The sequence below is a fragment of the Lepus europaeus genome, chromosome 16, assembly GCF_033115175.1.
Source record: "Lepus europaeus isolate LE1 chromosome 16, mLepTim1.pri, whole genome shotgun sequence".
Classification (NCBI taxonomy): Eukaryota; Metazoa; Chordata; class Mammalia; order Lagomorpha; family Leporidae; genus Lepus; species Lepus europaeus.
In genome coordinates, this window is record NC_084842.1 from 3,350,644 (window position 1) to 3,374,130 (window position 23,487).

The 23,487-nt window shown below is 38.1% G+C and overlaps 1 protein-coding gene across 1 annotated transcript in view; it reads right to left on the reverse strand.

Moving 5' to 3' along the window:
* Positions 1–23,487, reverse strand: part of LOC133775464 (A disintegrin and metallopeptidase domain 3-like) — an 85,299-nt gene that overhangs the window by 23,164 nt on the left and 38,648 nt on the right. Inside the window, exons 11-15 of the mRNA XM_062213798.1 lie at positions 22,943–23,079; positions 18,939–19,125; positions 9,136–9,234; positions 5,687–5,882; positions 5,130–5,220 (exon numbers count right to left, since the gene is read on the reverse strand). Of these exons, the coding sequence (XP_062069782.1) occupies positions 5,130–5,220; positions 5,687–5,882; positions 9,136–9,234; positions 18,939–19,125; positions 22,943–23,079 (710 nt within the window). The remainder of the gene's footprint in view (positions 1–5,129; positions 5,221–5,686; positions 5,883–9,135; positions 9,235–18,938; positions 19,126–22,942; positions 23,080–23,487) is intronic.

Consider the following 23,487-nt stretch of genomic DNA (forward strand, 5'->3'; position numbering starts at 1 on the left):
TATCCCCAGATATTTAAAAATTTTTGTAGCTATTGTGAATGAGTTCATTCTCAGTCATGGCATAATTGGTATGTACAAATTGTGTTGATTCTTGTGTGTTCATTTTATATCCTGTAATTTTGCCAAATTCTCTTAAGAGTTCCAGTGTTCTCTTGGTGTACTCTTTTGGTTCTCTTTATAGAGGATCATGTCATCTGTAAACAGGGATAATTTTATTTACTTTTTTTTAACTTTGTATCCCTTTTATTTCTTTTTCTACTCTGATGGCTCTGGATAATACTTCCAGAACTGTACTTAAAAGTAACAGAGAAAGTGGGCTTCCATGTTTGATTCTAGATCTTAGTGGAAATGCTTCCAGCTTTTCCACATTCAATATAATGCTCCTTGTGGGTTTGTCATATATTGCCTTGATTGTTCTGAGATACATTCCTTCTATACTGAATTTGCTAAAGATGTTATATTTTATCAAATACTTTCTCTGCAATTAGATTTTTAATGTGATATATCATGTATATTGATTTATATATATGAAACACTCCTGCATCCCCAGGATAAATTCCACATGTTCAGGCTTGAAAATCTTCTTGATGTGTTGTTGGATTTGATTAGCTAGTATTTTTTTTGAAGTTTTTGCATCTAAGTTCATTAAGCATATCGGTCAATAGTTATCTTTCTCGATTGTATCTTTTTCTGGTTTTGGAATTAAGGAGATGCTGGCCTCACTGAAGGAGTTTGGGAGGATTCTCTCTTTTTCAATTGTTTTGAACAGTTTAAGAAGAATTGGGATTAATTTGTCATTAAAGGTTTGGTAGAATTCAGCAAATGAAGTCATCTGGTTCTGGGTTTTTCTTTATTGGGAGGGCTTTATTACTGCTTCAAACTCTTTTTTGGTTATTTGTCTATTCAGGTTTTCTGTGTCTGCATCACTCAATTTTGGTAAATTGTATATATCTGGAATTCAATCTATTTCTCCTACACTTATGCATACATTGGCATATGGCTCTTTGTAATAATTCACAATTATTATTCGTTTTATTTTCATGGTAACATTTATAATATCTTATTTTTCATCTCTGATATTATTATTTATTTATTTATTTATTTTTATTTATTTGACATAGTTATAGACAGCAAAAGAGAGAGAGAGAGAGAGAAAGGTCTTCCTTCCATTGGTTCACTCCCCAAATGGCCACCATAGCCGACACTGCACCGATCTGAAGCCAGGAGCCAGGTGCTTCTTCCTGGTCTCCCATGTGGGTGCAGGACCCAAGCACTTGGGCCATCCTCCACTGCCCTCCAGGGCCACAGCAGAAAGCTGGACTGGAAGAGGAGCAACTGGGACTAGATCCCAGTGCCCATATGAGATGCTGGCACCACAGGCAGAGGATTAACCAAGTGAGCCATGGCGCCAGCCCCTCATCTCTGATATTATTAATTTGGGTCTAATCCTTCTTCCTTTAGTTGGTTAGTTGGGCCAGTCATTTGTCCATTTTGTTTACTTTTTCAAAAATTAGCTTTTCATGTCACTGATATTTTTTGTGATTTTTTAAAAATTTCAAATTTGTGTATTTGTTTTGTAGTTTTTAATATTTCTTTTTTATTACCACTTTGGGGTGTGGTTGCTTCTTGTTACTCTATGTCTTTGAGATGCATTGCTAGATTGATTGTTTGATATCTTTCCAATAGCTTTTTAACACTGCTTTTTGCTGTATCCCATAGATTTTGATATGTAAAACCAGTATCTCAATATTTGTTTACTTTGTATTATTTAATCACATTACTTGGGAAATTTTCATATTCTTTATTCACATACCCTGCACCAGGAAGCTAATACACACACACATACACACACATACACATACATACATGTGTGTGTATACAAATGAATATATTAAAATAAACCAGAATCCTTGCAGTTCTGTGCAAGTCACAACTGACTGGTTGAAGATATTATCCAGTGGTGAACTCCTTTTGCTGAGGAACCACTAGCCATAACCAGGCTTCAGCCAGTGGTAAGAATTCTGTGCAAAAGCAGCAGTTGTCACCTCAACCTCAGCTTTCTAAAGTAAAAAGCCCCAGACCATTCATTGGAATGCTAAATTCCCACCTCCAGCTTAATATGATGGCATATGTAGCATAGGTAATAGCTTACTGGGCACCCACACCCACACCCACACCCACACCCCTTTGGATATGCATAATCCTTCTGGAACTTTGAGCCAGATGTAATGAGTCCATGTGACTTCCTTGAAAGTATACTCTACTCAAATTGTAACTCTTTGTTTCTCAGGGAGCCTGGCATTTGGATATTAGCCAATTTCGATCTTGGCTCATGTTAACCTTCATTACATTCCTTACTGTTTAAAACTCGACATTTGACTTTGCCTTTCTGTTGTCATGTATACTAGACAAGAACTATGTGTAGATGATTCTTTGTGTCTATGCATCAAGGATTGCACCCAACTTCTACAGGCAGAAATTAGCATGAGTTCTCGGACACCAATCAATTTTCTGACAGCAACTGAGTGTCCAGCAAATCAATGCACACACAATACCCACCTGGAAGGATTAGCATCAGATCCTGTAAGCTATTGGGCTCAGTCCCACAAAGGACTGACTGGATTTCAGATGCCAATCACAATTTCCCTCCTTGGGGAAACAATCTGTTAGGAAGTCCCACAGAACTCAGCAAAAACCCTTTACTGATATTTAAGTTTACTGTAAAAGATGTCACAAACAGGCAGATGGGTGGGCTGCCTAGGGCAAGGTGTTGGAGGAAAGGTGGAGAGCTCCCATGTCTTCTCAGGTAAAGGCTGGTTTCCAGGATGACCACATGAGTGCACTACGCTCCCTGCGAGTTGCAGATTCACGATATAGAACCTTAGGTCCTTTTGTCCTGGAGTTCTTACACAGCTTACCTCTTTTCTTCCAAGAAATTAGAGGAGAATGGGTGAAAGTTCTAACCCTCTAATCACTTGTCATTCATTTTTTTTTTTTCTTGGCAGGCAGAGTGGACAGTGAGAGAGAGAGAGACAGAGAGAAAGGTCTTCCTTTGCCGTTGGTTCACCCTCCAATGGCCGTCGCCGCCGGTGCATCACGCTGATCCAAAGGCAGGAGCCAGGTGCTTCTCCTGGTCTCCCATGCGGGTGCAGGGCCCAAGCACTTGAGCCATCCTCCACTGCACTCTCGGGCCATAGCAGAGAGCTGGCCTGGAAGAGGAGCAACCAGGACAGAATCCGAGACTCCAACCGGGACTAGAACCCGGTGTGCTGGCGCCACAGGCGGAGGATTAGCCTATTGAGCCACGGCGCCGGCCTCACTTGTCATTCTAATAACCGGCTCCATTCTGAGGCCACCAAGAGATCCTATTCTAAGTTACTTCAGTAGCAGAAGTGAAGGTGTGAGGGAAATGAATAAAAACTGTTTTGACTGAAGGGGCTTATTATGAATAGCAAAACACACTGCTCACTCTCATGATTCTCTACAGGTTTTATCCAGAGCTGTGTGCCAGGAAACAGGGAAAAAGCCAAATTTATTTTCATATTATATCACATATATGTTATATGTAAGTGACTTTTTCTCTAAGTTATTCACTACAAAATTAGCTAATAAGTTATGTATTTACACTGCGATAGTTTTGGTAAATATTTTCCAGTTAATTTTAAGTGGCCTTTTTGATACTGATATGTTACTTTTTAAGATAGTATGTTCCTTTATGATTATCATTTTTATGTGACAGCATCTTCTCATTCTGATATGTTTTCAGTTCACTGGAATTTTCCCCTTATTGTTCACTTCTTAAAATATTATATGCATATGGAAATTATTTTATTAAAATACATCATAATTATATATTTTTTCATTAATCAGCTAATTTTTTAAAATCACTGCTTTGAAAATCCCTTACTAGGTTTCTGTATTTCATTATTAGGTCCTATGGAGTGGCCAAGTTTTTGGTAAGAATATTATCTTCCTTGGACGAATTATTTGTGGAGTAGGTTAATATGCATAATGTTGGTGTTCTTCAGATTATTTTAATAGCATGACACTTTTGTGATATTTTTAACATTTTTTGGTTTATTGATTGATAATTTTTATTCTTGATTTGCACAGATTACTGCAAGCCAGTTCCCAGCCTAAGAAGGAGGCTTAGCTTCTCAAGTGGTCAAAATATGAGTTAAAAGATCTACATGGTACGGTGGAGCAAGAGCACTTTTGACCATTTAATTTTAGTCATTGAATTTTAAGATCATGATCCAAGGGGCAGGAATTGTCCCAGAGGTTAAGACACCATCTGGGATGCTCATCTCCCATATAAGGCTCTGTTTCCGATTGCTGCTTTCTGCTTATATACACCCTGGGAGACAGCTGGTGCTGCTTCAGCCACTGGCTTCCTACTACCCTTGTGGGAGACCTGAACTGAGTTTCGGCTTCTGGCTTCAGTTCTGCTGAGCCCCAGATGTTGCATGTTTTTTGGGGAGTGAATCAACAGATGGAATCTCTCTCTCTTTTCTCTGTCTCTCTCTGCCTTTCTAATAAAATGAAAATACATTTTAAAAATTAAAGAAAATCATGATGCAGCAACCATAATTCACACTAGTAATAAGATTTTAAGGTCTTCCTCAACACACACACACATACACAGATGCACAATATGCAATTTGAAGTAGAAATGTACTTACACTGTCAATACCACAAGTAGTTCCTTCTTCCACAACGAATATACCCTCGTTTGTATTATTTCTTGCTCTTCCAGATACACATACATGGCCTCCAAGAAAAGTGTATTGATAGTCATACTCTTTTGATTGTATTATGCTTTCACTTGTCCATGTACAAACTAGGTGCCCACAAAGGGTATTCCTGGAGACATAAGTATTTCATTAGTCACTTAAGTATTAGGTAAATAACAATTTAAAAATATAGAGTTAATCCAAAATACTCCGATGCTAACACTAAAACTTTTTACAGCATACACTGACTTATGAAGAACAAACTATAAATGCATTTTCTATAAACTGCAGATGCTAACCCACACACATACACCAGGTGCCTCTCTCTTTGCTCTGAGTGAGTCTGCAGTCTATGGACGTGCATTTGGAAAATAAAAAAATCTTCCAAATACATACGTGAAAGTACAAAATCGCCCTCGACAACCTCCAAATTGGTCATGTAGAAAATTGATTTCTTGTCCACACAGATAAGTAGAACCTCTAGCATCTGAAAGTGAAGACACAGTTATAATTCTTCATATTTAAAATACATAATTAGAAACCAAAAGTAGCAAATCAATAAAGAGGCATGTAACAATAAGATGCCCAGTCAATGCCAAGCTGTATAAATGGACTTCCATCTACTACCTATACAAGAAGGAGAGACACTTCTTAAAAGCTAATCCAAATGAGAAAATGTGTACAATAGTGTAGAAATAACTGAGAAGTAGGCCATTTGCTCTTTCGTATGCTACTCTAAAGGTCTAGACTTTCCCACCAGTCAACTGGAATTGGACTGATGTCCTATTCTGTTCACCTCTTATTATAAGTCAAAGTGGCTTTAATTTGCAATTTCTTTTCAAATTTGGGTGGAAAAATAACAACATTTTCCAGTACAGCTATAAGATGCACTACTGTCTTTTGAGGAACTAAAGTTTAAACAGAAATCCCAGAAAAAAAGATAAAATTCTTACACACTCCAAGGAAGTCTGCACATTGTCTATCTAAATCTCGACACCTTCCTTTATAGCAGTAGGCAGTTTTATTCTGGCATGGTTCTAAGTCGGCAGCTTTTATGTCAGGTACACAAATTTCACTTGTTCCGTTACAATATTCTGGAAAATCACATGGATCTGTACTTTTCCTACATGATAATCCTCTATGGGCTATCTGTGAGACAAAGAAGAATATATAAGTTTGAGTGTGTGTGTGTGTGTGTGTATCCAGTTTCCCTCCACTCTCAACGATTAAAAATGCATGAATGAATGTTGGGGAGAAGAGGAGCTCTCTTTTTTTCAAATATTGGCACACTATGGATTAGAAAAGTACAAAGCTGCAAACTGTGATCACGTATGAGAAAGTCTGAGAGTTGTCAGCAACAACAGGAAAAAGGAAATCCCAACAAAATGATTAGAAGAAGAATCCTGTCATTACTGTTTGAAGCTTGGATCTACTCAATTACAAAGACAGACTCATTTTCAGTTCAAGCTTCTTAAGAGCTTATTTGTTTTTCTTTGCTTGCCCATTCTTCAGGATACAACTGATCAAATCATAATTGGTATTCTGGGGACACTAACATTTTTTAGTTTTTTATTTGAGTGGGGGAGAGAGAGAGAGCGAGCGAGCATTCCCACCACCTGGGTTATTCTTCACATGCCCACAATAGCTAGAGCTGGTCTGGGCAGAAGCTAGGTACCAGGAACTCAAACCCGGTCTCACAAGCAGGGGGCAGGAACCTAATTATTTGAGTGATTTACTTCCAATTTCCATAGTCTGAATGACAGGAACCTGGAGTCAGGATCCAGAGCTTGGGTATCAAACACAGATATTCAGATGTGAGATGTGCACATTGTTTTCAATGGGCTTTTGTGATCAATATTTATGTATTTATTTATTTATTTGAGAGACTTCTTGGGCTTTTGGCTGAGACTAAGCGTCGAATCTGAGAGACAGAACAAAGGGGATGTGGAGACAGAGAGAAATCCCAAAATGTGTTTGCAGCTGGACCAGGGCCAAGCTGAAGCCAGAAGCTGAGTGTGCAAGCTCTAAATTTTTGAAAAACCCTAGTGGTAAACTCACTTATCTGGAAGGAGCCAGAGAAGTAAACAGAATTTTACACTATGGCAAATAAAAATGGGAACACACTGTGAGACACCTGGAAACCTTTGTCAAATTCATGCCATCATGCATGGTAAAAATCAATGTGGACTGATGTAACCACTGCAGATGTTAGGTCTGGGGCCATCCCTGGCAACTCGCACTGAGATTTTTCATTCTGCCAAGTTTTGCAATGATCTACATTTTAACCTACTCTTTTAGGATGTGGTCAGGGGGCCGTGAAATGTTTAGAAAAAGCCTCGGTACCACTGCTCTGAAGACAAAGGCCAAGATGAGAGCTCTAATGACGGGAAAAGTAGAAAGACCTATTGCCTAGAGATAGAAACCCCAGGCTGCTCTCTATATTTATACACTCTGAAAACCAAACAGCCGTTGAGTTTAGTTACCAATCCATAGTGAAAAAGAACACACTTTCCATTTCCTCCCATCTTGCAAAGCGTTGGGTTTAATAGTTTCAAAGTAGAGATGAAGAAGAAAGCTCAAGCCAAGAAGGCTAGCTCAAGCCAAGAAGGCTAACGCCAGTGGCAAGTTCAAAAAGGTGAACACCAGGGTTGAGACACTCAAGAAAGGGAAGCCCTATTACAGTCAGAACCCTACTGTCAGGAAAGGAATTGGAAGATATTCGTGACCTGCCATGAATCCTGGAAAGGCCATCTCTGAGAGGAAGTACTTAGCTCCCAGGGTGGGATTCAGTGAGACAGGGACCAACATTGTAGTGAAGTAGATGAAGCCACCTCTCGCCATGCTGGCATCCCCTGTCAGAGAGGCAGTTTGCGTCCCAGCTACTCTGCTTTTCGAGCTCCCTGCCAATGTGCCCAGGAAAGCAGTGAATGTTGGTGCAAGTAACTGTGCCCCTGCCACCCTTGTGGGAAATCCAGACAGATTTCCAGGGCCCTGGCCTTGACCTGGCCCAGCGCTGGCTGATGTGGCCACAGAGGGTGTGAACCAGCAGATGGGAGGTATCTCCCTTGCCCACCTCTCTGGGCATTCTGCCCCTCACCCAGTCCCTCTTCCTGTCAAGTAGATCAATCTTTTAAAAAAGGAAAAGAAACAGAAGATTTTTTCTGACTGACACAAAATCAGTTGACAGTGACAAGCATGGTGGCAGCAGGGTGGTGAAGCCCTCCAAAAGTCTGGGCATTGTGCCACTGAGAATGAGTCTTGAAAGCCTGCTGACACACAGCAACAGGCCTTCCAATCAGCACGTGAGGAAACATAGGTCAGCCTCACCTAGCGGCCCAGCAGTACCTTGCAACTTCTGACACGGGAAATTTGTCATCGTCACTGTCACAAACACTGGGGTCGGCAGCGTGACAATCCCACATCTCATTAATGCTGCGTTCAAGAATAAGCTGCAGGAGCCCAGACACCAGCAAGGTGAGATATTCAGCAGAGAGAGAGAGAGATACACAAGATGACAGAGCAACTCGGAACTCACAAATTTTACGAAAATCAAAATATTCTTCTGCTTCCTGTTTAGGTTGGATCTTGTTTTACCCTAAAAATTGTAATTTATACTCCTGTATTGGTGATCTAAATTTCTTAGCAAGGGCCCCATTTTTTTAAGGGTACTTATTATTTTTTGCTAATTATAAAGTCCTTGATTTTATGCATAGAAAACTCTATGAAGGTCCTTAAAAAGCACTTTCCAGTTACATGTCAGTCTTTATGCGCCACGTGTCCTACATTGCTCCCCTTCCTGCTGTTTGGAAAGCAGGAGCTCTTGTTATTGTTTTCTGCTTCACAGAACATTGCCCATGTGTATAGGATGATTCAACCAGGGTTTTGTCATGCGCTGTTTAATCATGAAGAGCTACATTCAGGCATAAACAAGAAGGATTAATGAATAAATTTTATTAATCAATAAAATAACCTGGAGTTGGCACTGTGGAAGAACTGAGTGTGTCTTCAGTAGAAACTGAGACTGATTTAGAAATGGAGCTAAGAGGAAGACTGACAGACCCCAAAAGACATCTTCTGGATCCTGAAATCAGTTGTCTATGAAATGTCATTTACAAGCACACATAACTATTAACTCAAAAACAAATGAAATTACACATATATAAAATAATAAAATATGCTCTATATCTAGCTCCATAGAAAATAATACATATTCTTTTAAAGAAATGCTCTGTAGAAAACTTAAGGACATTCAAAAATATTTGCATGCTATTAAGAACTAGACCAAAAAAAGCTTACCAAAAAGACAAAAAGTTAAAAAGATTGTTTTAAATAGCTAACAAATGAATGTATAAGAAGACTAAAACTTCATGAAACTAAATAATGTGATATTTTGAAAGCTTACTAGGCAAGTTTTATTATTGCAGCATGGTCCAGTTCCACATTCGGCAAATCCAATTAGCTCACAAGCATGGGGATTGCAGCATTTTTTGTATATGCATGTCTGAAAGCAAATATATTCAAGTTAAATATGGAAATTTTCATTCACACAAATGATATTACAGAGTTTACAGATACGTCCATGAGCCCCATGATACACGATGTTTGAGTCATGGGCAGATTCATGTACAATGGTGGTCTCATAAAGTTGTAGAGGAGCTGAAAACTTCCAATCCCCTAGAAATGTGGCCTTCTTCACTGTAGTGCAACGTTGTTACTCAAGTGGCTGTGCTGATGCTGGTGCAAACAAACCTACTACACTGTCAGTCACCTAAACTGTAACAACCAACCCGGTACAGTGCATTCACTGGATGATAGTGGCTCAGTGTATGGACTGCACTGTGCTCCGGTCATTGTTGCGGTGTGCGCTCCTTCTACTTAGAAGAAAATAGAAAGTGAACTGTAAGGAAGCAAGCAAGTGTTTCAGGCAGTGTCCAGAAGACAGCATTGTTACCACAAGAGATGACAGCTGCAGGCATGGCATTGCCCTGAGACAAGAAATGGAGGTGGAAGATGCCGTCATTTATAACACCAGTCTGGTGTAGGGCGAGCAAATATGTGTGTTTTCTCTTAGTTTCCAACATGAAATTGTGATGTAAAAAAATTAGAATTAGAAGCAGAAAAAAAAACTTTACAAAGCTATAAAGAAAGGAAATACCTTTGTACAGACTTACAGTGTGCGGTTTAAGCTGTTACTATAAAAGAGATAAAGAGCTAAACAGTTTTAGAAGTTCATAAAGTAAAAAAAAAAGTTATAGTTAACTTATTAACACAGAGAGAAACATATTCAGGCAAATTGTGTGGGGGTTAAGTGTGCGGCATTCATGGAGTCTGTGGGAGCAGTGTCCTGGGCCTTCTCTTGTGCTCACTGCTAACTCACCCACCTGTTCAGAGCACAGTTCAGGGTGCAGTCATGGTAAGTCTCATCCAGCTGTAGCAATCTTTATTGTGTGACATATTTTAACTGCATGCTTCTATGTTCTATATCTACACGCATGAATATTTACCATTGTGTTGTAGCTGCCCATAGTAATTAGTAGAGTAACATACTACACAGGCTTGAGGCCAAGGAGCAGTAGGTTATACCCCATAGCCTAGGTGTAGTAGGCTGGGCCTCTAGGGATGAAATTGCCTAACAATACATTTCTCTAAAAGCACCCAAATTAACTGATGCATGACAGCATATTATCAATCCCTGTTATACTTGTTGAATATCATGGTTAGTGGTGCATTAAGCCTTTGATTATAGAGTGGACTGAAATTATGTTTTTGCAAGAAAAAGAAAAAAAAGAAAGGAAGGAAGGAGGGGTGTTTGACAGAGGGAGAGATTATGATTATCTTCTTAGAATTGCACCTATGAAATACATGAAATCTGTTCTCTTTATACTAATAAATTTTTTTTAAAAAAATTTTACAAAAGCCCTCTAATTTAACTTCTGAATTTATAAAAAAAAGGACTTATTAATTTATTTTGCCAGGAGCCAAGAACTCCATCCTGGTCTCCTATGTAAGTAGGAGGCCCCCAAGTACTTAAGCCATCTTCTGCTGCCTTGGTAGGAGCATTAGCAGGAAGCTGGATTGGAAGCCAAACAGCTGGGACTCTCTCTGGCTACTCATGTGCCACAACACTTTCACCTCGACTTTTGACTTTTGTATTTATTATTTATCAGCACTCCACTCATAATATATGGTCCCTTTAGAAAAAAGCATGATAGAGTTACTCAGAGTTCCATGGTGTAGATATCTTGTTATGTCAGAGATAAAACATAATCAGTTTTCAGTCTTCCTGTGTGCACAAAAATATACAGTGTGATTTTTATAGTTTTTAATTTATTGTATTATCAGTGCTTTTCCACATTGTCAAGTCTTCTCAGAATATCATTTTGTGGGGCTGGTGCTGTGGCACAGTGGGTTAATGCCCTGGCTTGAAGCGCTAGCATCCCATATGGGTGCCAGTTCTAGTCCTGGCTGCTCCATTTCCGATCCAGCTCTCTGCTGTGACCTAGGATAGCAGTGGAAGATGACTCAAGTCCTTAGGCCCCTGCACCCTCGTGGGAGACCTGGAAGAAGCTCCTGGCTCCTGGCTTTGTATCGGCGCAGCTCTGGTCATTGTGGTTATCTGGGGAGTGAAACAGCAGATGGAAGACCTCTCTCTGTCTGTGTCTACCTCTCTCTGTAACTCTGACTTTCAAATAAATAAAATAAATCTTTAAAAAATATATCATTTTGTACAGTTTCTCTATTTAGCAGTAGGTAACAGTAAAATTTATAAATGAGTAAAAGGGACTACCAAAGTGCAATTTTTTTTTTCAGTTTTATCATTTTCACTATTGATGTGTTGAAATTCCACTTATCTGATCAGTCTGGTTTATTTAATATTACAATGTTAATATTTCTGTTATGGTATTGTCTCTCTCCTTTCTTCTTTCCCACTAAGCAATTTCATATTAACAGTATTAACCCCTAGCCATTAATATGAGGTTAATTTAAAGAAAATTGTGGAAAAAAATTACAAGGTAATGTGCATTTCTCATGATCTTTTTGAAGTACCCTTGTATGTGTTATCACATTTTACATGTTTTTCTAACACCTCAATTTTGTGTTGTTGGTAATTTTTCTATATTTTGATATTGTTAAATAGTATGCTTTTATTATATCTAAAAACTGTCATCTAATCTTTGTGGTTTCATTCTTTGTGTCTATGGGTAAGACTCCCACCCCCATCATAGCCTCAGTAAATATGTGGAAGTCCTGTGTGTGTGAATGTGTGTGCACCATTTGGAAGATTTAGAGCGGTATGTTGTGTGATAAACTCTAGTGATGATTTTTTTCTCCAAAGGAGGCTCCATTTAGGAGTCATTGAAAAATCCAAGACACCAGATTTTTTTTATTATCTTTATTCCTAGCTCTCCAAACTTTCATTAAATATGTCTTCATTATTGACTATCTTTTGAATTTTCCATTTGCCAATTAGATGGTAGGTGTTGACAAACTACTGATTTTTCTTATTTTTGGAATACACTTCAAAAGCATACTTCTTTCCATATCTTCATTGGTATTATTTCATGTTTTTGATTTCTAAATTTTGCAAACATTTTCCAAAATATTAATCAAACTTACCTTAAGCTTGGTATAGGAGGAATCATTACTTCTATGTGCCTACAAACCATGTTGAAACTTGACATAAAAAAACCTTATACACACATACAATATAAGTCAAATCCATGAGAGTCTTAGCAATACAAGTTAAAGTCTTAAAAATATGATGAATTGCTTCTCAACAATTGTGAGAATAGGAAAAGAACAGTCTTTCTAACACATGGGGCTGCAGCAATTTGATGTCCATATGGAAAAAAATATGACCTCATCCTTAAAGCTTCCACTCACACCATACAGTGGAGTAAGGGTAGTTATTCAATAAATGCTGCTGGCAAAGTGGATTTATATATGTACAAGAATGAAATTAGAGCCATTAACTCTCATCATATACAAAAATCAACTGAAAGTGGATCAAAGGTCTAAATTTAAAACCCGAGACTAGGAAGTTGCTGGAAGAAAACATAGGGAAACACTCCACGACACTGGGACAGAGGATAGCTTCAGGGACAAGACTTCCAAAAGCACAGGCAACAAAAGCAAAACTAAATAGACAGGACTACATCAAACTCACAAGCTTCTGCAAACAAAGGAAATGATCAATAGAGTGAAGAGACATCCAACAGAATGGGGAAAATGTTTGCAAATCACTGATATGACAAAGGATTAATACCCCGAATATATCAGCAACTTAAAAAAACACAACAACAACAACACCCAATCTTTCCAGTTGAGAAATGGGCAAAGGACTTGGACAGGTCTCAAAACAGGAAATACAAGTGGCCAACAGATAAATGAAAAAATGCTCAACATCACTAATCATTAGGGAAATGCAAATCAAAACTCCACTGAAATATCAACTCACCCCTATCAGACTGGCTAAAATCCAAAACACAAAGAGTAACAAATGCCTGCAAGGACTTGGAGAAAGGGGAACACTTATATGGTGTTGGTGGGAATGTAAATTAGAGCAGCCACTGTGGAAAACAGTGTGGAGATTTCTTAAAAAACTAGAAATAGACTTGCCATATGATCTAGCCATCCCACTACTGGGTATATACACAAAAGACTTGAACACAATGTATCGAAGAGATACCTGCATTACTTTGTTTATATCAGCACTGTTTACAACAGCCAAAATTTGGAATCAACCAAAGTGCCTATCATCACATGAATGGATAAAGAAAATGTGGTATATGTACACAATGGAACATTATTCAGCTACAAAAACAAATGAAATTCTAACATTTGTAGCAAAATGGATGCAACTGGACGACATTATGTTGAGTCAAATATGCTGGACCCAGAAATACAAATATCTCATTTTGGGAGCTAAAATTTTAAAAACAAACAAACAAACAAACAAACTAAGAAAAGAAAAAAGAAATATCTATGTGTATCAATATTGCTACAAATATAGTTTTGTAAAACTTTGTTTTATATCTTTGTCAAATCAATGGTTATGAATGTTATATTACTATAATTTTAATGATCCATTATTACCTTAAAATTTACTGTATATGGGTGAATTGTTCATTTTCCTGTTGAATTATTGTTTGTATTCATGTGTACATTCCCACTAAACTAAGGTATTTTGCCTTTTAGTTGTTAAACTTCTTATTCTATGAAATACTAAGCTTTTTCATTGTAATGTAAATTTAAAATATGTTATCTCAAAAACTAAAAAGAAAGAGAGAAGGAAGGAGGGTGGAAAGAGAGAGAGGGGGAGGGAATAGGGGAATACCATTATGTTCTTAGAGTTGTACCTACAAAGCACATTGAGTCTGTTAAAAATTATTAAAAATTAAAATTAAATAAATCAATAATGGGAAAAGTGTTTCCATTACTAAAAGGCCTGCTCTCTAGGGCTCATCATGGACTATAATAAAATGATGTGTATCACCAAAAAAAAAAAAAAAAAAAAAACAGTGGATAGATGTTCTAAATTTTCTGAAGTGGTTTTGAACAAATGTTCTATTTGTCAAGTTCATAATTCTGGCAATACAATAAATATAGCAGGTAATAACTTTCCCACCCTTGCTAGATCACTTGAGAACTTAAAGATGGATGTCAATGAATTGCCACCTTTGCTGTTTGGTTTTGGTTCTATACAGGCTTTTCCATGCAGGATGGTTGATGGCTTAACTGTAACTGAAAGGTAATTAGAAAATGTATTTCCCACGTGGGGCATTGCTGAGAATATATATTTCTTGAAGTTCAAGTTCACATGATAAGTTACAAAACTGTTAAGTGAGTTATTGCTAACAAAATAGTAGGAGCCAGAGCTATCTTAACTGGGTGGATCATGTTGGTCAAGGGTGTTAACCTCAGCTGTTGATGGCAATCACAATACCTCCAGTGGAAAACACAGGTTGAAACAGCAACAGTGTGGTTTATAAAGGGACTATGCTACTAATAGGAGAACCACTTAGAATCTGTGTTTCTCACAGACTCAACCCTGGAAGGCTTTAACATGTTAGACAGAAGCACATTTTCACAATATAATGAGGCCTTGGTGACCCAACTGCCTAGAGCCAGATTTTCCAGTATCTAAGAACCCAGAGAAGGGTCTTCTGGAAATGACACTGGGAAACACTGGCTCTGAACTCCAATGGAAAACAACATACCAAGTTGTTTGCAGCAAAACTTCAGAGCCTCAGGTCTTAGATCAACATCTCTCGACTCAGATGGCCCCCTCCCCACTCTTGGGCCCAGATATCACTGGAGAGCTCAAAGTTTAACTGTGACTAGGAAAGTTTCTCTTCAAGGCAAATGATATCCTGGAGATGTGTTGATTTTCCCAAAATCGGACAAGCCCTCTCTCTTCTGCCACCATGAAACCTCATCCTCTCTCTTCCTTTCATTGTGTTTCTTTATTATTTGATCGTGGCAAAAAAAATTCAATAAGTAAGACTTTGCACTTGATCACTTTAACTTGGAAATAACACTGCCAAATATTTGACAAAGAATTCTCTAATTCACCTTGTAATCGGTTTCCCCGATATTCAAAGTCCATTATCTGGTCCTTGATATAAGCTTTGCTTATTTCAAATTTCGTGTATTCAGGTTATTTGCTTAAGTCTAATGGTAGCTGAAACCTATCTGAAGGTTTTAAATTTATGCCAAAAAAATGAACAAGAAAACCAAAAGATTCTTCAGCAATTTGCATACGAATGTATAACTCTGATCCCTTCATTTTCAATAGCCTCCCACTGTGTACTATTTCAATAATGGATCCCAAGACAAATCTGAGATTTCCTGCTGGTGACCCCTAACAAGGCAACCCACAGGGAAATGTCAAATATGCCCCTCCCCTATCTTTACTGATCTGTGGAGAAACAGATATAAAGAACAGCCATATATATTGGTAATTCCATGTTTCAATAAATGTAATACAAGGGACCAATTTTGAGCAAGGATTCTAGTCACACCACTGCCAATCCATAAATAATTGACAAGTGAAGTTGAGACTATAGCTAATAATATGAACTATGAAGCAAAGGTGAATTTTCTATCAGATGTAAATGCTTATGAATGGATGGGGTTGGTGTTGTGGTATAGAAGCTTAAGCCACCATGTGTGACACTGGCTTCCCATCTGGGCACCAGTTCAAGTCCTGACTGCCTCACTTCAGATCCAGTTCCCTACTAATGTTCCTGGGAAAGCAGTATTAGAGGATGGCCCAAGGGCTTGGGCCCTTGCACCAACCTGGGGGACTCAGATGAAGCTCCTGGCTCAGGCCATTGTGACCATTTAGGGAGTGAACCAGTAGCTGGAAGACCTCTCTCTCTTAATCCCCCTCTCTGTAACTCTTTCAAATAAATAAAATAAATCTTTAAAAATAAAGTCAAATGAAATATTTATGAATAGGTATCTTTTTGTAGAAGGATTTTGCTTTTAATTAGCATAAATATAAATGAGGTTATAATTAGAGATGTTTCTCTAACATTAACTACTACAATGACTCTACTGAGTAAGCCATAGGTATTTGCCAAAGTTTTTTTATGTTCTCCTGCTAAAGTTGTTTCAGATGACATATTTGCCTTAGACCACCCATGGCTGAACCGAGGGCACTGTGTGTGATAGCCAACATCGAGAGCACTGTGTGTGATAGCCAACATCGAGAGCACTGTGTGTGATAGCCAACATCGAGGGCACTGTGTGTGATAGCCAACATCGAGGGCACTGTGTGTGATAGCCAACATCGAGGGCACTGTGTGTGATAGCCAACATCGAGGGCACTGTGTGTGATAGCCAACATCGAGAGCACTGTGTGTGATAGCCAACATCGAGGGCACTGTGTGTGATAGCCAACATCGAGAGCACTGTGTGTGATAGCCAACATCGAGGGCACTGTGTGTGATAGCCAACATCGAGGGCACTGTGTGTGATAGCCAACATCGAGGGCACTGTGTGTGATAGCCAACATCGAGAGCACTGTGTGTGATAGCCAACATCTTTTGTAAACACATCCAATGTGGGAGGAACTGAGTTGCCAGAAATCAACAAATATACTTTCTCACAAGCATAAACAGTTTTATCTTCTAGTTCATTTTTGATGTAATTGATTTTGATAGCTTCAATATATGGGACTCCAATTAAGGGGTATACACCATTCATGGGTCATAACAGGGTCCCTTGTGTAATGTGGCTCTCAAGATTCTAACATACTTATATGCAACTATCCATTACACTCGAATGGTCTCATTGGGGTTTCAATAATGAAAACATGAAGGGAACAAAAAGAACACTCAAGTAACCTATGTCATGAATTGTGGACTCCCTTTTGAAGTGAACATGTCCATGGTGAAGGTGACAGAGAGTGGCATGAAATTCAACTAAATTTGTTCCAAGTTGCCCGTGTGCTTTGTGCTTGGGCAAGTAGCGAACTGCAACCTTACCTAACATGCAAACAAACTGCATCATGGTTGAAGAGGATACGCTCAGGACAAGCAGCCCATGTCTCAGCTGATCATAGCAGCTGCCAACTGCTGACACCCTGCCTTCCCAAGGCAATGGCTTTATCTCACCAGGACCGGCTAAGGAATGCTGTGAGCTGATTGTAATCAATCAGGCTTTCTCTGTACATCACCTATTTTCCTGTCTATAAATACTGCTGCTTGTGTTGCTGGGTGGAGCTCTCTGGGCTGCTCCTGGCTCAGAGTGATGACTGACTCATCAGTTGCTGTTGGCTCAGATAAATTTTGCTAGCTTGAACTTGTTTGGCATCTTTGTTCTAGTAAATGAAAGCTATCTTTAAAAAAGATACAAATCGAAAGGATAAAGATGGAAAAGGAAGATCTCTCTGTCTTTCTCACTGTCCACTCTGCCTGTCCAAAAAAAAAAAAAAAAAAAAAGACAGGAATTACTGATGGAGAAATTCACTGGATTTGAAATGTAGCAAAGGGGTCCACACCACTGGGCAGAGAGAATACTGAAAAAAATAAAATGAAAATTTAAAAAAAATTCCATCTTCCATTAAAGAGAAAAGAAAATTTTCACCACTGAGAGTACACACTATAAAACTGAAATTAGGTGCGGGCATCAGGCATAGTGGGTTAACCTATCATGGAAACTCCCTGCTCATCTCTGATAGTTGCTACCATTTGGGGAGTGAATCAGTGCATGGAAGATACACTCTCTTTCTCTCTCTCCCCATCCCGTCCCTCCCGCTTTCGTTGCAACTCTGAATTTCAAAATAAATAAATAAATCTTTAAGAAGCCTAAAGTTATTAATAAGGGTTCATATTGAAGTAAGTTAATTTAAAAAAATAAATCCTTTGCATCAGGTGCATCCACTTTGCTGCAGAAGACAGAGTTCCTTTGCTTCTAAACTCTAGAAAACACAAAGAGCTCATAAACTGGAAACATCGGCAATTCTAAATCCCCATGCAGAGTGGATTCTTAGATAGAAAAGTGAATCAACACTTACATAAAATAATATGAATACTTTTAGAAATGAAGAGAAGAAAAAGTTGTCTCAGAAAAAGATTTCTAGTATTAAAATGTACAACGAAACCCTAAGAAATCTCATGATAAATTTATGAAAATACATACTATTACTAGTAATCATAATAAACAAAAAATGGATAGTGTCTATTTCTAGAATGGGCAATAAGATACAGAACAAGGAGCACTTTGGACTTGCATGTGCTAATTGTTTGGTCATGCTGTATTGTCATCACGATGATAATGAGCAAACAAGTGTAGTTAAACCAATTCTGTAAACAAATAAAAATAAAAGAAGTCACCACAGATGTAAAGTTCCAAAATCAGGTGAGGAAATGAATAATGAGACACATCTAATAACTTAGTGAACCTGCACAGCCACTTTTGAGGAATCTGGGAGATGATGTAGGTGCCAATGATATCACTGAGGCTATTTATGTTTGCAGTCTGCTTCTATAATCCATGCCACACACACCCAGGAAGCACACCCTTCAAAAGCTTCAAATTGAGGACGAGTCAGTTTTCACACGCCCCCTATATTTGAGAAAGTATACACATTTTAAAGACTGTCTTTCCCTGTTAGCATGCATGGATCTCCATAAGACTCCAGGAGAAAAACAGACAGACACATCTTAGGATACCGTGATAAAGTTTATGACTAACCTCAGCTTTGCCACAATCGCACTGCTCTCTTCCTTCCAAAATTCCATTGCCGCAAGTTCCAGTTTTTCCTTGGAAAACCACTGATGAGACTTTGGTATCCAGAAGACATCCAAATTCAGGCTGTGACACTGCTTGTTTCAGTTCAGCCATGCTGCAGCTGCTGAAGAACTTCACACCTCTGGATAGTCTGAAATTAAATTAGATGCTTCAGATAAATGGAGCAAAAAACCCGTACTGCAGTAACACTCTCCCATAAAGCACACTGAATTCTGAACTACTTCACTGAGAGACAGCCAGAGAAAATGGGAAAGTGCTTTTAATTCCATAGGTTGCAAACAAATGCCATATGTTCATTTATACTGTAATTTGTTAGAAGAAGCATCTGGAAAGTAAAGAGATTAAAATAAGCTCTATTTGAATATATCCTATTATTGACATCATCATTATTATATGAAGCCCAAATGATTATTATAAAAATGGAACATACTGATAAATTTAGCTAGAAATGTACAAAGTATAAAAGATGGATAATTGTGTTAATGAATAATTGGGATCATTTGTTCTTGAATAACAAAATAAATAAAATATTCCAGCAGCCAGGAGCAAAATACACAAGCTCTAGAATGAACGATTGTAATTTTTGACATTTTGTTCTTCTATACTACTAAGTACACTGTTTAATGAATTTTGTTTAATTTTGAAATAACTTGAACTCAGAGTGAATTTAGTCTAAAAATTCTTTCCTGAAAGGTTGAGATGCCGTCACACATATATGACAACCAAATACTTCAGCATATACTTCTGACATACAAATGGATTCTCTTTCAACATCAGAAAAAAATTATCCATTTCTAGTATCTAATCCTCAGATGTCACTCAAATTTACCCAAATATCACAATATTACCATTGTATAACAATTGGATCCGTTGAGAATAAGCCCATGCATTTAGTTCTTATGACTCCTTAGTCTAATCGCCTAAGTGCTTTGTTTCAGCTCCCAAGAGTATGCAAGGTTTTATAACTCCTGGACAATCGTTCATAGAATGTCCCCTCAATTTGTATTTGTGAAATACGTCCTTATTATTAGACTGAGGTTAGGAACCTTGGCAATAACATTTGCTTCATTACAATCTAAAAAGTGGCATGCAATTTTAATTTGTTGCAGGACAGATGAAAGTCACTTTGATCTATTGATTTTATTATTTGTAAAAGTAACTGTGATAAGTGTATGTCCACTAGTCTTTGTTCTTAAATTATTGTTTATTTCCAGTTTGTGTTTGCAGAGGAGTGTTCTGATTTAATATAAACATGATTCCTAATTACATTATCAGCAGTGGATTGTGAAACATCATCACCACTATCATTTTTAAGTCATATTTATTTTCATCTACTTAAAAGGCAGGCAGGAGAGAGAGAGAATATGAGAGAGAGAGAGAGAGAGAGAGAGAGAGAGAGAGAATCTTCCATCCATTGGTTCCCTCTCCAAATACCTGCAATATCCATTACCAGGCAAAGCAGAGCCCAGAAGACTGCATCTCTATCTGGGTCTCACATGTGAGTGGCAGGCACTCGAGTCATTGTCAGTTGCCTCTATGCATTAGCAGGATGTTGCATTGGAAGTAGATATCTGGAACTCGAACCAGCTCTCTGATACAGGATGCACATATTGCCAAGAAGCAGCCTAACTTGCTGTACCATGACACACAACCCACTGTTACGACTTTTAGAATTAAACTGTCTCAGATTTGGCTCCAAATGAAGTTCGGCAGCCTTTTGACAGACCTCCATCAATCTTTGACTCCCTCCTTATTTTCTCACACAAAATATTCCAGGGTCATTTGTATTTTCTCTGCCTTAGCCTTGAAATCAATCAGGTTTCCAAGATGACCCTGTTCCTGTTGATGGACAGCAGCATTTAAAAGTCAGGATCAGGATAACACATGGTTCATTGTTTTTAGATTGCTTAGGACAGGAATTAATGCTTTACCAGTGTACAAAGTTCCTTTGCTCTCACTTGCACTTAGCAAAATCCCCACCAATGTTATCCCTTCTAATGCCATGGACTTACTGATATTTCCTTTCCAGTGAGGAACACAAGTTAGTCAACGATTTCTGCGTTCTCAATTTTTTAAGGTTTTCTCAATGCTTTCTGTTTTTCTTTTCTATTTCCCACCAAATAACTCCTTATTTCATGCAGCTCTTATTTGCTCAGTGTATGGACAACACCCGCTGGTGTTTGGGATTTGTTACAGTTTGAGAAAATTGAGGTATGTGCTTTTCTTTCCATTTTTATTCCTTTGCTGTTGTTGTTTGCTTGCTTTTCTAGATTTCTCTATATTTTGCTAAGGAGTTCCTGGAGAACAAAGTAGCATACTGATGCATTTGCCAAATGACTTCACTGGCTCCCTGTTCTTAAAATTTATTCCACCCTAGGTAATACTCAACTGCGTTTTGGTTCTTGTTCTACAGTTTTCTTTTTTTCTGCTCTCAACTGATGTTGCTGCTTTGCCTTCAACTACTCAGCCTGTAAATGGGAAAAGTATTAAACATTTTATCGAAGGAAACTATTCTCATCTTATAGCTTTTTTTTTTTCTTTCAAAATTGTGTGTTCATTCCCATCCATATCCTGCTGGCTTTTGCATTTTAGATCTCTTGCCTTCTAAGAATTGGACCTACATAATCAGCTTTACTCTTCACAGTTCTAACTCAGTTGCCTAGATTCAACCTGTACAAATTGTATTCAAGTTCTCCCTACAACTTTCCTCTTTCGTAAAATATTGACCTTTTCCAATACTTGTTACTAAGTTTTGATACCCCAAAACTCATTAAAAAAAACTCCTGACTTCTTTATTTCTCAATCTTAACAAAATATTACAGATTAGTATAAAAATCATCATCTCTCAAATAGTATATAACAGTTCTAATTCAAATTGCATTAATTTACAAGATAAAATGTTAGTACCTATACCTCATAGGTTGATTCAAATGGGTTGTGTTACAATTAACATAAGATCCAGACCCTGCAGCATACATACATGAGCAGACTCCTCACTGTATTTCATATATAACCTCCTGGACTTCTGCCCCTGACTCAAGTTATTTTAACTTTGCAGTATTTCACTTTATTTCCCTAAGCCTAAATGCTGTTCTTTGCATTCCTTATAATTGCTATTTCTTTAACCCCCTCACTCTTGGATCTCCATATTCCAGGTCTGTTGAGTTCTCAGATTTAATAATATTCCAGTATCTCTTCAGCAGTTATCCTGACAAGTTTTTCAATATCTCCAGCAAGCCCCTAATACTTCTTATTAACATCCTCTTTCTCAGGGCTGGCTTTGTGGCACAGCAAATTAAAGACCCAGCCTGCAGCACCAGCATTCCATATGGGTGCCGGTTCAAGTCCTGGCTGCTCCACTTCCAATCCAGCTCCCTATTAATGCATCTGGGAAAGCAGCAGAGGATGGCCCAAGTGCTTGGGCCCCTGTACCCATGTGGGAGACCTAAAAGAAGCTCCTGGCTCTTGGCTTCGGATTGGTTCAGCTCCAGCCATTGCAACCATTTTGGGAGTGAACCAGCAGGTGGAAGACCTCTCTCTCTGTCTCTACCTCTCTCTGTAACTCTTTCAAATAAATAAAATAAAACTTAAAATCCTCTTTTTCTCTATAAAACAGCATTGAATATTGAACTATCTAGCACAATTTCTACAACGTCCTAAATTCATTTTCTATGGTTAAATAAGCACTTATGATATTAATAAAGATACTCATATTCAAGTAATGCTGTAAGAGATTATACATCAAGGAATAGTTAAAGCATTTCCAAAGGGAAAACATAATATAGATACACATGTATTAAATTATACAAATCATAAATGTAAACATTATATATGTATATAATTTTTACATCTTTATTAATATTACACATAACAATATATTATATAATATATAATGTATAATAGTATGTGTGCAAATAGCATTGTATTAAGATATATAAAACACTTACATTGCTTCAGGATTCATGACGCATGTAGTTCCTGGACAGTAACAATGATAGATGTTATCATATGATAATCCCAGATTAATTCCAATCAACTGTACCATAACAACTGAAAATGCCTCAAAAGTTATCATCTTCTCATACTAAACAGAGAAAAATACAAAATTACATCCTACATCATTTCTGCCCTGTTTTGAACTAATCAATTTCAGGACATACAGCCTAGATACAATTGCAAATTTAAGAAACTGCTCTATGAGGCTGGCGCTGTGGAGCAGTGGGCTAAGCCTCCATCAGCAGCGCCGCCATCCCATGTGGGCTATGGTTCTTGTCTTGGCAGCTCCTCTTCCATTCCAGCTCTCTGCTGTGACCTGAGAAAGCAGTAGAAGATGGCCTAAGTTCTTTGGCCCCTGCACCCACATGGCAGACCTGGAAGAAGCTCCTGGCTCCTGGCTTTGAATAGGCACAGCTCTGGCCATTGTGGCCATTTGGGGAATGAACCAGCAGATGGAAGATGTTTCTATCTGTCTCTCCCTCTCTCTCTCTGTAAC